The sequence below is a fragment of the Hibiscus syriacus genome, unplaced genomic scaffold (genome assembly GCF_006381635.1).
Source record: "Hibiscus syriacus cultivar Baekdansim isolate YM2019G1 unplaced genomic scaffold, ASM638163v2 tig00000657_pilon, whole genome shotgun sequence".
In the NCBI taxonomy this organism is placed as follows: Eukaryota; Viridiplantae; Streptophyta; class Magnoliopsida; order Malvales; family Malvaceae; genus Hibiscus; species Hibiscus syriacus.
The window spans coordinates 1-14,354 of record NW_024061806.1 but is presented as its reverse complement, the minus strand read 5'-3'; the positions used below and the strand labels follow the sequence as shown (position 1 = coordinate 14,354).

Here is a 14,354-nt window from a genome sequence, read left to right as displayed (position 1 = left end):
AAAAAGTACATCCAAGAGAATTCCAAGAGGGTGATCTAGTACTAAAAAAGATCTTGCCTATACATAAAGATTTCCGTGGGAAATGGATGCCTAATTGGGAAGGGCCATACGTTGTGAAAAAGGCCTTTTCCGGAGGAGCATTGATCTTGGCAGAAATTGATGGAAAAATTTTGAGAAATCCAATAAACTCGGATTCTGTCAAGAAATATTATGCTTGAAGAAAAGAAAGAAAAAGAAAAAAAAAGGAAAAAAGAGAAAAGAAAAAGAAAAAGGAGGGTCAAGGTGAAAGCCCGCAAAGGGCATCTTGTAACCAAAGGAAGGATTTGAGTTGAAAACCTGAAAAGGCGGCTCAAATGCAGTTTGATATTAGGCATCTGGCAATTGAACTCTCTTAAGATTTTGACAGTATGGGAGAAACTTCACATCTACAAGCATTTCGACAACGTTTGAGATCTTCCAGACAAAAGCTTACATCATTTCTCTAAATTGTATCAACTTGATTAATTTAGAAATACTTATGCTTATAATTTGTTGAGACATTTGAATTTTTATTATTCTTATGCTTGCCATAACTTTGAATACAATTCTATCTATTTCAAGTTCAATTTATTTGAGATTCAATTTATTTGTAGAAATCCAATTTATTTTTATAAATTAACATAATTTTGAAATAATTTAAAGATTTCTGAATATCACTTTATGTTAATACTTTTAAATACATGGAATACAAAGTAAGCAAATCATCACCATCTTAAAGCCATGAACATCAAGATTGTTACACGGGATGCTACCGGCAACAAGGTCGAATCCGCCAAATCTATTCATCAATTGCTCCAACCGATCACCATTCAGTTCTTGCACATCTGTTTTCAAAGATATACTAAGACAGTAGAAGTCGATCTTTGCAGCACTGATTCTAGCAAAAAGAAACAAGATATTGATATCACTGGGAAACATGTCTCTTACAGATCCTTTCTGTCAATTTGGCACTTCCTGTACATGTTTATAAACAGTTCAACTTTGTTCTTGGATTCCAAGGATGCCATCATTTCTTTGTCAATGGAAAAGCATCAGCACATGGAGGAAGCAGAATAAGAGAAACTCTGTTCTTAATTGGCAGAATTATATAGCCCTTTTCAGTGTAATAGCATGGAAATGCTTCGAATCTACAAATTCTGGCTCTACATCAAATAAGCATTATGATATCCCAGAACAATCATTGAATTTAGAAGATGAATTTGCCAATAGCATCTTCTAGAAGTGTTCTTTGAGTTATCTGATCTGGTTTGGCAGAACCAATCATTGAATTTAGAAGATGAATTTGCCAATAGCATCTTCTAGAAGTGTTCTTTGAGTTATCTGATCTGGTTTGGCAGAACCAATCATTGAATTTAGAAGATGAATTTGTCAATAGCATCTTCTAGAAGTGTTCTTTGAGTTATCTGATCTGGTTGGACAGAACAATCATTGAATTTAGAAGATGAATTTGCCAATAGCATCTTCTAGAAGTGTTCTTTGAGTTATCTGATCTGGTTTGGCAGAACCAATCATTGAATTTAGAAGATGAATTTGTCAATAGCATCTTCTAGAAGTGTTCTTTGAGTTATCTGATCTGGTTTGGCAGAACCAATCATTGAATTTAGAAGATGAATTTGTCAATAGCATCTTCTGGAAGTGTTCTTTGAGTTATCTGATCTGGTTGGACAGAACCAATCATTGAGTTTAGAAGATGAATTTGCCAATAGCATCTTCTGGAAGTGTTCTTTGAGTTATCTGATCTGGTTTGGTAGAAACTACAGAACCAATCATTGGAATTAAAAGATGAACTGCATGATCGTCTTCATTAAGAAGTTTCTTTTCAAGATTCTTTTGCTTATCCCTTTCCCAAAAATCATAGCATAAGTTTCGTCTTTGCTTGTAACTGGGATTATCACATAATGGCTTCCCATCTTTTACCGGAAGAAGTGCGTCAGCATCTTTAGTCATGTGAGCAGCACATATAAAATTTGCCAATTCTGCAATTGATGAATTTGGACCACACATCTCTACATGGCTATTGAAGCTTCAGCCTTTGAGAATCCCATTTTTGTCAAGTATAACAGTTTATTCTCCTCATCAGAATCAGAATTCAAGATTTCTCGGTATTAGAAGAACTATCGATATCTGTGAAATCATCTTGAAAGGTCACTTCATAATCAGATGAGTTGTTATCAGAATCAACATGTTACCTGAATGCAAGCTTTTCAAGAGCCTATACTATTGAGTTTTATTCTCAAGAGATTTTTGTGACATTATATCTACATTGGTCAAAGATGATAGATTCTTTCATTTGAAGAAGAAAAATCTATTGGGTTTTTACAATTGAAGAAATACTCAATTCACCAATCTGAAATCAAATAATTCAACATTCATGCATCATATTTTAGGTGTTTACAAAAATAGGTGCATTTTCATTCATTTTCATCTATGCTGAATTTTTAACAGGAATTTCAAAGATTTTAGCAAAGATTCAAATCCATCACTTGATGGAGCAGCTTTTCCAGAGAAGTTCATAATGAGAAGAACTCATCTGAAGAAGGAAGGAGAAGTTCATAATGAGAAGAACATCATCTGAATAAAGAAGAAGAAGTTCATAATGAGAAGAACTTGTTCAACTTTTTGTTTGAATTCATCACTTGATGGATCATCTTTTCCAGAGAAAGTTCATAATGAGAAGAACTCATCTGAAGAAGGAAGAAGAAGTTCATAATGAGAAGAATTTGTTCAACCTTTTACCTGAATTCATCACTTGATGGATCATCTTTTCCAGAGAAAGTTCATAATGAGAAGAACTCATCTGAAGAAGGAAGAAGAAGTTCATAATGAGAAGAATTTGTTCAACCTTTTACCTGAATTCATCACTTGATGGATCATCTTTTCCAGAGAAAGTTCATAATGAGAAGAACTCATCTGAAGAAGGAAGAAGAAGTTCATAATGAGAAGAATTTGTTCAACCTTTTACCTGAATTCATCACTTGATGGATCATCTTTTCCAGAGAAAGTTCATAATGAGAAGAACTCATCTGAAGAATGAAGAAGAAGTTCATAATGAGAAGAATTTGTTCAACCTTTTACCTGAATTCATCACTTGATGGATCATCTTTTCCAGAGAAAGTTCATAATAAGAAGAACTCATCTGAAGAAGGAAGAAGAAGTTCATAATGAGAAGAATTTGTTCAACCTTTTATCTGAATTCATCACTGGATGGATTATTTTTTCCAGAGAAAGTTCATAATGAGAAGAACTCATCTGAAGAAGGAAGAAGAAGTTCATAATGAGAAGAATTTGTTCAACCTTTTATCTGAATTCATCACTGGATGGATTATTTTTTCCAGAGAAAGTTCATAATGAGAAGAACTCATCTGAAGAAGGAAGAAGAAGTTCATAATGAGAAGAACTTGTTCAATTTTTTGGTTTGAATTCATCATTTGATAGATCAACATTGCCAGGGAGAGTTCATAATGAGAAGAACTCATCTGAAGAAGAAAGAAGAAGTTCATAATAAGAAGAACTTGTTCAACTTTTTGTATAATTCTATCACAGAAGGAGATAGATTAACATCAGCCTTTCTAGAGAAAGTTCATAATGAGAAGAACTCATCAAGAGCTTATTCAACCTTTTGAATGACTCTATCACAGAAAGGAGGTCATCATCATCCCCAGCAGAAAGTTCATAATAAGAAGAACTCATCTGGAGAGAGAGAAGAATTTATTCAATATATCCATTATGATCAAAGTAAAGCCAAATGGATAAAAAAAAATTTATTATCTTTTCATCTTTGCCCTATTCTTGTTAACACAAGAATGAGCAAAGAGGGGCAGCTGAAGATACTAATTTTTTATCCATATTATTATTATTATTATTATTATTATTATTATTATTATTATTATTATTATTATTATTATTATTATTATTAAATACATATTAAATAAATATATAAATAAATAATTACAGACCAATTACAACTGGACCGGCCCAGTTACAAACAAACCAGAACCGGTCCAAATCAAACCAGAAACCCTAAACATTTGGGTTTCCAGTCAGGGTTTCCTAACCCTAATCTAGCCGGCCGCCTCATCACAGCCGTTGGATCTGGCACGATCCAACGGTCCAGATTGCCCCAGATGGAAACCCTAGGGTCTGATACCCTAGGGACACGCGGCCGCCGCTGCTATCTCGCCGCCTCCGCCGCTGCCACGTCCCAACCGAACGCTCCAGAAGCTCCAACGCCAGCCGTCCACGACACGGCTACGGGGTGAGTCACCACTGGTAGTCCGGTGACTCACCGAGACCCCCTCTTCGGACCGATCCGACAGCTACAACGGTGGTGGCTATAAAAGCCACCACCCGAACCTGAAAAAAAAAAAAACCACGGGACAGAGAGACAGAAAAAGAGAGATACAGAACCGGAGAAAAAAAAATAGAGAAAGAAAAAAAAACAACTACTAACCAACGATCTCAGTCAAATATCCCACAACCAGAAACAAAAAAAAAGAAGGAAAAAGGAAGAAGGAAAGACTTACCGAGGAAGCCAAACGCCGGATCTCACCAAAACCTTCGAAAAACCGAAGGTATTCTTTTTAGATTTACTCCGATTGGGAGCCGTTTAACGGAAAAGAGCATCGGAACCGTCATTAGGACGGTCCGATCTACGTTTATATATATAAAAAAAAATTTTCGGTGGCCGGCGGCGGTGGTTGACGGCGGAAGAACGCCGACTAACGACTGCCGGCTGGCTGGGCTTCTCTCTGTTTTAGAGAGAAGCGAGAGAAACTTCTCTCTCTCAGAGAAGAGAGAGAGAAGGAAAATGATGAAATGAAGCTGGCCCTTCGGGCCAGCCAGTTTTGGACTTTTATAGTCCTTCCCGAACGACGTCGTTTCGGGAAGGACTATGCGCGTAATTAAACAATAGTTAAACCCCGTCCGCAGTCCTCCGAACTTGTAAACTTTACATTTTAGTCACTAAATTGAATTTATAATATTTTTAATCCAGTCTTCGAATTTTAATTTAATTTATTTTAGTCCTTTTAATTAAAATAATATATTTAGGATAAATAACAGATTTAATCCCTCAATTTTAATAAATAATATTTTAATCCTTAGTTTATATTTTTAATTTATTTTATTATAATATCCGAATTTTAGATAATTTTATTTTAGTCACTAAATTATTAAATAAGAAAATAGCACGTTTAATCCCTATAATTTTGGTTAATTATGAATTAGATTTTTAATTTTATTTTTACTGTAATTTAGTCAGTTATTTTATATGTTTTCATTTATTTTATTGTTTTTAAATATATTGTTTTAGTAGTATGTTTATTATATGAATAAATATTTTTATATATTCATATATATATAATAAATAGTAATTTTTAAATATTTATTTTAATATCGAAGAAAAGGACAGTCTTAAAACAACTGGACGTCCTATTCTGATGTTTTAAAATTAAAAATTAAACAATATTATTTAAAATTTATCAATATCAAAGAAAAGAGCTGTTTTAAGGCACCTAGAAGTTCTTTTCTGATATTTTTAAATAAATAAATATTTTTTATATAATTTTGAAATAATAAGATTATAAATTAAATATATTTTTGAATTTTTAAATTTTAATAATAAGAGACAATTTATAATTAAAAAGTACCAATTTTGGGCGTTGTAGGGGTGCTAATCCTTCCCTAAACGTAACCGACCACGAATCCCTTTTTATTAAAAAGAACGAATTTTTGGTTATAAAACGCAGACCAGTTCATTTTTTATTAGTGTTTTCTTAAAACTCTTTTAAAAAATAATTTTTAGGTATTCGACCTACCTGACCCAAAAGGCCGATGGCGACTCCCAAATTATTTATTTTCAAAATTATTTATTCACATCAATTTTCCCGCCAAATTTAATATTTCGTGCCCGGACGAAAACCGGTTACGACATTTCCAACTCTTCATTAACAGATTTCAGCTCAACAGCAGCTGCATGCCTGGCTTTAGCAACCTCAAGCTTTTGCTCAGCTGCAACACTAGCCTCGTTACAAATCCCTTGTTCCATTTCCTCCGCCCTGATCTTGGCGAGTTCAGAGTCTTGTTTTGCCTGATTCTCATCCGTTTGTGCTCTATCCAGGCTTAGCTTTAGTTCTTTTATTAGTTTATTTGTGTTGTCCAGCTCCTTCAATACTTCAATTTTTTCCACTTCAGCATCAACTGACTGTTTCTTATATACAACCATCTGCTCCTGTAGGTTCTCAAGGTCTTGGGCCACAGCCTTGGATCCTCCCTACAGCCCCAAAAAAGTTCAAGTTACATTTATCAGACACAAATAAAGTAGGCAGAGAAAAAAAGAAGAAATATATTGCAGTAGAATAGACTAAAATAGCATTAACACCATTACAAATACATCTAATATACCTCCAGAGTTTGTGTTCTCTGAGATTTCCATCTAACCATTCCTCCAAACTTGGAACCTGCATCTTTGACAGATTCAAAAGGTGAAGCTGTGACAATACAACCCCTATTCAAATCACCTTTTTTCGGTATAAGGTTACCAGGTTTTGGGGATTCAACCATAGAACTGACAATCTTTTTATAAGGTATAACAAGATGACTGACGTTATTGACCTTGGGAGAGGATGAAATAGTGCCATTAAGTTGAACTTGAGAGCTGCCAAGAGAATCTGCACCTTGATTCTGTTGTCCATCCAAAGTATCTTTTACTAATCCATCAACAGAACCGGGGCCAACAAGAAGGGGTTGAGTAGAATCATTAGGTGATTTTATCTGGTTATTACTTTCGGAACCAATGGAAGCAGAAAGAGCATTTTCAGATTTTTGTTCATCTGTAGTATTTTGGGAAGATTGAACATCAATGGTGCCAACCTCAGGAAGGGGCAAGGTAAACTCACTTAATTTCACATCATGGGAGTAAGCAGAAGGCAAAATCACGTCATTCTCACCGTTGACAACAGAACTGGTAATTAAATCAGCTTGCTCAGGTTGCTGACCATCAGAAACACCATGTATAGCTCCGACAGAACTGGCTGATGCTACATGGTGAATTTCAGAATCTCCAACCTTTGGTTTAGAAGGTGGAGGAAGAATTATGTCCTCATTATGACTATGCGAAACAGAACAAGAATTTTTAGATAGATGTCATGTTCATCTGAACTGTCATGTACTCCCCCACACCTATAACCTTCCATCAGCCTACCCTGATGATCTACCTCAGTTTGATCAATGACAACTGAAGAAGCTAAAGCTGCAGTATCTATTATATAATCTACTTGTCCTATAATTGGGTCGTCTAAAAAATCTAAACGAGGTATGTCTTCTGTTTTAGCATTTTGCATCTGAGAAAACGGCAAGTAGACAGGCCAAGGTGTCTGAAACCAACAAAACATAAGCCATGTAAGGGGAAGGGAAAGGTAAACTAGGCTTACAAGAAATCGCTGCCCAGTCCATCTAATTTCTTACAATTTGTCAGTGACAAAAAGTTGATATGAAAACCTGAAATTATATATTTAGAAAACATTGTGAATTTCAACAAACAAATTACTGTCTGCCACTGCATTCTACAATAGTAGGTCCTCAATCAAAGCACCATCTAAGTTCTACAATTTGTAGAAGATACAGCAGGTTGCAAACAAATTTTGATCAAAGACATCAGAAATGCAAAGAGTAAACAAGCATTAGAAATCATGCCGAATCTAGGTGGCAACAAAGATTTGTCATCTTAAATTCGTTTTACCTCTTTGTATGAACCGAACACATCAATAATGATTAATGATATCAAGGCGTGAATAAACCATTTAAATAACAATAATGGGGGAAGATATTCAACAGCCAATTAAATTTAATTTAATGCAAAAGCCTGTTTTGGGGGATAATTTCATTCAAACTGTAATTAAAATGGAAAATAGATTTCTACCCCATATGGTCATATCTCTACAAACGCCAAAACTAGAACCACATAAGCTCAGCCTTGCAAATTAAAGGGTCTGTCAAGGATAAAGCAATTTAATCAGATGAAAAAAATTTCTATGATCGTTCATCAGCTTAGAACATACATACAGACTTCTTTACCTGAAATGGAATTCAAACTGAATCATGATTTTCACAAATTAATGTCAACACTCTATGTTGTATTAAATACAATCCAAATTCAAAATCATAAGCATCTCTATTTACTTTCCTACAGGCAGATAAACAATTTTGGCAGAACATCAAGATTGAAGTTTTTTCTTCCCGCTAATACTTTGAAAGGTTGTTTCTTTTCAAAAGAATAGATATTAATGAGAATGTTTTGAGATAAGAAGGCAAATTATTATCTAGAAAATCTGCGGATCCTGCATTTCGTTGCTAAGAGTTCTAAACAATAGAATCAAATGAAAAGAAAATAATTAAATCAACAAATGTAAATGAAAGCTCAAGGGAAAGGACGTGGAGCTAATCCGAGTTGATCTGAATGTAGATTGTTTCTGCAATAAAACGAAGCAGAAAACGGAATGAAATGAAGAAACTATAAGCTTGGCTTCTCACTTTAACGTTATGCATTCATTCAACTTGAATCCCAGCAATTTCAAAATTCTCAGAGCTGAAAAGATAAACAAATGGTTTGGCGCTTAATTCATGAACAAATCATTGATTATATAAAGATGAACAGAAAGCTAATTCACAAATTGCATTCCAAAAAACTACGAAAAGAAGTTAACCGGACTAACCAGAAACAAACAGACGAAAAGGGGAGGGGTATCCGTTAATAATGATTTCCAAGTACTTCAAACGCGGAGTTTAAGGGGAGAAACAAAAGCAAAAAACAACAATTATTAATGGTTTATTGTTTTACACGGCTAAGCAATGCATCTTTTCTATTTTGATCAAACTAATACTGTTTTGTATTTCTTCATGATTATCCATTTTTAGTTTAAATAAATCTATCAAAAATGATTATTTTAATGCCTTACTAATTATTATATAACTATATTATTTAAAAATAATTTAATTGACTAAAGTTAATATCAATATTGAAAAACTTTGTAAAAATTTACTACCCTATTAAAATTAAATTAAACATTTGAATATATAAAATCCAATAAAATAAGAAATTATATTTTATATTCATTTTTATTTTTATTTATACTTTATGGTAATTTAAAATATTATTATTATGTTGTAAAATATGAATAGATAAGATATTACTAATATTAAATTCGATTTATATTCAACTTAAATTATATTTGTATTACTATAAGTTAAACTATATAAATTGCAATTTTACGTTGCCTTTTCTAAATATCCTTCCTTTGATGAATGATGATGAAGATATGAACAAATGTCAATAGACAACTAATGCTTTACTCGTTCAAAGTATAGATGTGCAATATCAATGACCAGAGCTAACGTTTCCCTTGCCTATTTCTTTTTTGTTTTTCAGTAACATATGAAGAACCCATCGGATCTCGGAGTACATAAATGGAGGTATCCCACTCTTATCGCATAACTCCTATCACTTCCGTTCCATATTCGAATTCAATAGCTTTGAGTTGTAATTGCATTTCTGATGTTATCAAATGGACGGGCGGAAGTAACATCTGAACTGCCTCATACTTTCACCACGTCCTGGATGTGTTGAGAATGGCTTTTACCAGGCGGAATGAATATAAGATCGTCCCACCCCGAATTTTTCTCACTCATCTGCATCGAAACAATGATGCACAATCAGATTCAATTCCTTATTGTACGTCTTATATAGAAATACATGCCGATTAGATCCTCTACCTCCATTTTCTTCAAAACATCTTCCAAGCTTCCAACCTGCTCCAACATATCAGATCAAATGAATATTAAGAAAACCAAAACGGAAAATTATACCAGTAGTAAAACGTGTATACGATGCTGGAACAATTGAAACATTGAGGGAAGGCGGGGGGTTGATGCGTAATCATTCATCCATGCATGCACACACGATGTGAATGTCAAAATCATGTGCGTGACAAACACGATACCGTGATATGTTGAGAAACACCGGGTCCTCTTGGTGCCCTTGAAACCTTTGAAAGTTCTTTTTCAATATCTTCCTATACAATAGTAAAAAATTAATAGAAACAAAGTTACGTTCGATAACTACCTTTAAATTCATTTTGGAAAAGGAAAAAAAATCTATAACTTGATAGGTGAAGCAAACCTTATTGAAATATATTGGCAAAAAGCGCTTGTTTTTCTTCCTCACAGCAAGAAGGTCAGACTGTAGATGGAAGCATTAAAAAAATATAACATTAATTTGTGATAACATAGTTTTGAGAAACCGTGGAGAAAGAAAATCTCATGATTCATCAAATAGTAATAATATTACGATAATATCGAAAGTGTTCCTATTCACAGCAACAATTCGAGAAAGTCTCTTTATTCTATGCTAATACAGAAATAAGAATTGCTTACTAAAAAAGAGTAACCATAGATTTGCATAAATAAGCTTTTGATGGCCACTAAAAAACCATGTGATAATTGTATGCAATAGTGAAAAAGCTTATCCAATCTGAAAAAGTCATTAACTATAGATCAACTCTTAAGGAGATCATATGTATTTAACAAAATGTACAACATACCTGGAAAACCGGAACTCCATCGAACCCACTTTTGATATCACTGGCTTTCAGCTAATAGACATGAAAAACTATTGTGAGTAATGATGCATAATTCTTCAACTGAGAAAGATAGCATCTTCATTCAAGTGTGAAACAATAATCATCATGACTTCATTTTAAGTATGGTTATCTTCTCTAAGTACCCCAACATGCAGTTTACATATAAATTGACACCCACGCATTTCTCATCCAACTAAATGAAAATTGTACCCTTTTTTTTTCATTTTTCCCTTCACTGCCTTAAAATTTCTTATAAGAAATGGTGGTAAAGACAATGAACATGAAATAAGTCCACGGAATTAAAAGCTCTGCTATTTTTGGGATAATGATTTTTCCATTAAACACTTCTAAGACCGTAAGAACATGTTTTAACAACAACCTTCAAACCAAATTGAATTAAATACTAACCTCTAATGCATTCTTTATTTGAATTGGATCCGGCAGAAAACGAAATGCAATTCCTTCAACCTTCAGAGAGTATACCTGTATCATATATAGTGCAAAACCAGAAATCATAAAAATCACTATTGTTATTTACAATCCAATTTTAGTTAACATTTCAATTATTGAACACAAATGACAATTGACAAACCCGTAACTAAAAAGTAGTAACCTGATCAAGTGTAATCGGCACTACTTTAGCATTGCCTTTCAGCTCTCTTCTCCGTAGTCGAACCTATGAAAGCAAAAATGAAATAAAATCAACACAGAAAAAGCTTCGAAAATATCTCCAAATTCAAAATTTTAACAAACCTGAGCGAGAAATGCCTCGGCGTCTTCGAGGCGAAAGCAAAGTAAGCCAATAGACTTGGCTCCATTGGGATCAGAGATAAGCACGAACTCATTGTTGGAGTTGCTCACCGTATACACGGCGGTTCCGACTAGAGTTTTCGCAACTTGCCCGGGACTCAGCGATGCAGCCGCCGCTACCGCAGCCTTCGGCTGAGAAACCGAAGCAAAGAGCGGACGATGGTTGGAAGTAGCCGACTGGGAGAAACCAGAGGCGAATTCGGCGGCGAGACGGTTGGTGTGGTGGAGGCGGGTGGCGAGCTCGGCGCCGAGACGGTGGAAGAAAGTGGAGAGGGATAAGAGAGGGTTTGACGGAAGTGAAGGAGGTTTTGGGAATTCCATTCTTTCCGAGGGAAAAAGAAAATTGCAGATATGAAGCTGAAAATGTATTTGTTTTGTTTAACGCATGCTTTCGATGGTCCAATCCAATCCAATCGGATATACGGGCTTCCACCCAATTCCCAACTCTTGGGTTTCAAAAGTTACCAAAGCCAGTGGACCGGTCCAAAACGGATGAACTGAGGGATTCAAAAAATATCAAGGATCACTTGTGATATTATTCCTTTTATAATTCAGTTAATACTTGACAAAGTTTTTAAATTCTACTAGGCAGATTAGAAGGAATAAACTTTCTTCTTCAAAATATATATAATACAAAAAGTAGTACGCCTACCATTGAGATTAGAAGGTGTTGAGTTAATCGATTGACGGAATTGGCCAAGAGGGGTGAATTGACAATTAAAAATTTGGTGGAAGCTTTTGCAGAAAATTGAAAGTAATTGCATAGCGATTTAGAGTGGTTCGACTTTCTCAATCAAAGTCTACGTCCACTACCTTAGCTATCCACACTAAGGATTTTCCAACAAATTCACTAATTTGTTCTTTCTTTTGAGGCCAAAGAGATAACCTTACAACACCCTCAAGAATATACCCCAATTCTTGAGAACACTCTTTCCCAAAGAGAAGATTACAAATTTGCAAACTTACAAGGAAAACCTCACAAGGTAAGATGTTTGCACAATTCTAGAACAAGAAAAGAACACTCAAAGATAATTACAAATGAGCACAAATGGTGTTCTTGAAAGCAAAATGAATATTGAAAGGAAAATTGGCTTGATTTGCACAAACTTGATGTTTGATGCTTTCTCTCTTGTTTCTCTATAATTTCTTGTTGATCAAGGGCTTCAGAACTTGTTTAAATACACCTTGAATCACTTCTGAACGTTGGGGATGATTAGAGAAGATCATATAGCCGTTTTAGTGTGAAAACAATTAATAAAACAGCTTGGAGCGTGGGGGGAATCGGTACCCCCTATGGGAAATCGGTTCCCTAAGTATAAAATTCAAATATTTCGACCGTTATACAAGGGGGGAATCGGTACCCCCTGGGGGGGAATCGGTTCCCTCCGAGCATACTGGAATTCTCGGAGCCAAACCATTCAGGGGGGAATCGGTTCCCTCTGAGCAATCTGGAATTTTTGGCTTTGAAATGGTTCGAAATACTTTGTAAAATTATTTTGAAAGTATTTTGAAATTGTTTTAAGATTAAAACTTAATTTTACACTTTGAGTAAGGATTAAAAATGATCTTTGAAAGATTTGGAGTAATGTTTTGATATTCTAATAATTCTTAGAAAATCATTTGGAAAATCTTAAAATTCATTTAACTTAATTTGTTATATCGAAATATCAAAATGTTTTCAACAATCTCCCCCTTTTTGATATAACAAAAACATTTTAGTAATTTTAAGATTTTGAAATCAAGTTTTGAAATTACTCCACCTTACTTTGACACTTCTCCCATTTATCATTTAAAAACACTTTAACACTTCTCCCCCTTTTTGTTAAATCAAAAAGACATTTTAAAGAATTTAAACAAGGTTTTGAAATCAGTTAGCCAATTGATATATAATATAAGCTGCTAAGATCACAAGCAAGAGAAACGTTAGCCATTAGTTTCATAATCAATATTCATAATTAATGTGAAATGACAAAAATTGGTCATAATGCAACTAATATGTAAATGATGCAAAATAACATTAAGCTTAAAATGAAAGTGAAAATCAACCAAATATATAAGCATATAAGTTCAATATCCATTTATCCAACAATTCAAACACCCAAAATAAAACAATCCATGAACATCAAAATGTTTCACAATTAAAAGTCCTGAGTTCGGGACGATAAACCCATTGACCCAAAGACCGGTTTGATAAACAAATTACTAAGGAGACAACCATAAACCAAGGTTTCTATATTCTTGGAAGGAACAATGTTTATGGAAACTCACTAAAAATGATCTGTGGCAGATAAATCTTCTTTTTATGTTGGATACAATATCCACCATATATCTATGTTCTAAGGGAGGAGTACCTACCTCCGGATGGTCTAAACCACCAAGAGATCAAATAATGAAGGAATCTATCACGATGAGTTCTTAGGGTACTCTCACTATCCTTAGACTTATAGGGTGAATCCACAGTCCCTTTTTCATTAAACCTAAGGTATCTAGTCCAAATGGGTAGCGATTGTGCCGGAGTCAATAAAAATGAATTGTCCTAAAAGATAGGATCAAATTCCTATAGTTTCAGATCGGAGCTCGTTTTGGACACATACCACATTGGAATAGAAAAATACGGACTAATTGATGATAAACCAAAGGTTTGAGTTAAAGAGTTTATAAAACTTCTAGGATTTAAGAGTAGGAAGATATTGGAAGTCCATATCTTCTATAGCTTGGATCGAAGGGATACACTCTTGCCAGATTTTATATGACTCAAAACAAGTATGGTACATATGATATAGATCTTGTCCATAACCAGGTACGTTGAAACAAGAGTTCATAATGGTCATATTTGGGTTATTGGGTGGATATTTGGAGATTGGGTGGAGG

At 34.3% G+C, this 14,354-nt stretch overlaps 2 protein-coding genes across 3 annotated transcripts; both read right to left on the bottom strand.

The window, feature by feature from the left end:
- Positions 1-5,932: 5,932 nt before the first annotated feature.
- On the bottom strand, positions 5,933-7,600 carry LOC120209635 (protein WEAK CHLOROPLAST MOVEMENT UNDER BLUE LIGHT 1-like). Its single transcript, XM_039208581.1, has 4 exons — positions 7,586-7,600; positions 7,219-7,412; positions 6,442-7,147; positions 5,933-6,310 (listed from the first exon to the last, which is right to left on the bottom strand). Exons 1-4 carry the CDS (start codon positions 7,598-7,600, stop codon positions 5,963-5,965), a joined length of 1,263 nt encoding a protein of 420 aa, XP_039064512.1. The 3' UTR covers positions 5,933-5,962.
- A 1,855-nt stretch (positions 7,601-9,455) lies between these two features.
- On the bottom strand, positions 9,456-11,841 carry LOC120209694 (protein TIC 22, chloroplastic-like). 2 transcript variants are annotated; one of them, XM_039208637.1, is made up of 8 exons: positions 11,427-11,841; positions 11,287-11,349; positions 11,082-11,156; positions 10,635-10,685; positions 10,214-10,273; positions 10,035-10,106; positions 9,792-9,843; positions 9,456-9,723 (listed from the first exon to the last, which is right to left on the bottom strand). In XM_039208637.1, exons 1-8 carry the CDS (start codon positions 11,802-11,804, stop codon positions 9,716-9,718), a joined length of 759 nt encoding a protein of 252 aa, XP_039064568.1. In that variant the 5' UTR covers positions 11,805-11,841; the 3' UTR covers positions 9,456-9,715. The 2 variants fall into 2 exon arrangements, with proteins under 2 accessions (XP_039064568.1, XP_039064563.1); XM_039208632.1 differs by having other exon boundaries at positions 9,808-9,843; positions 11,427-11,840.
- Between the last annotated feature and the right edge of the window lie 2,513 nt (positions 11,842-14,354).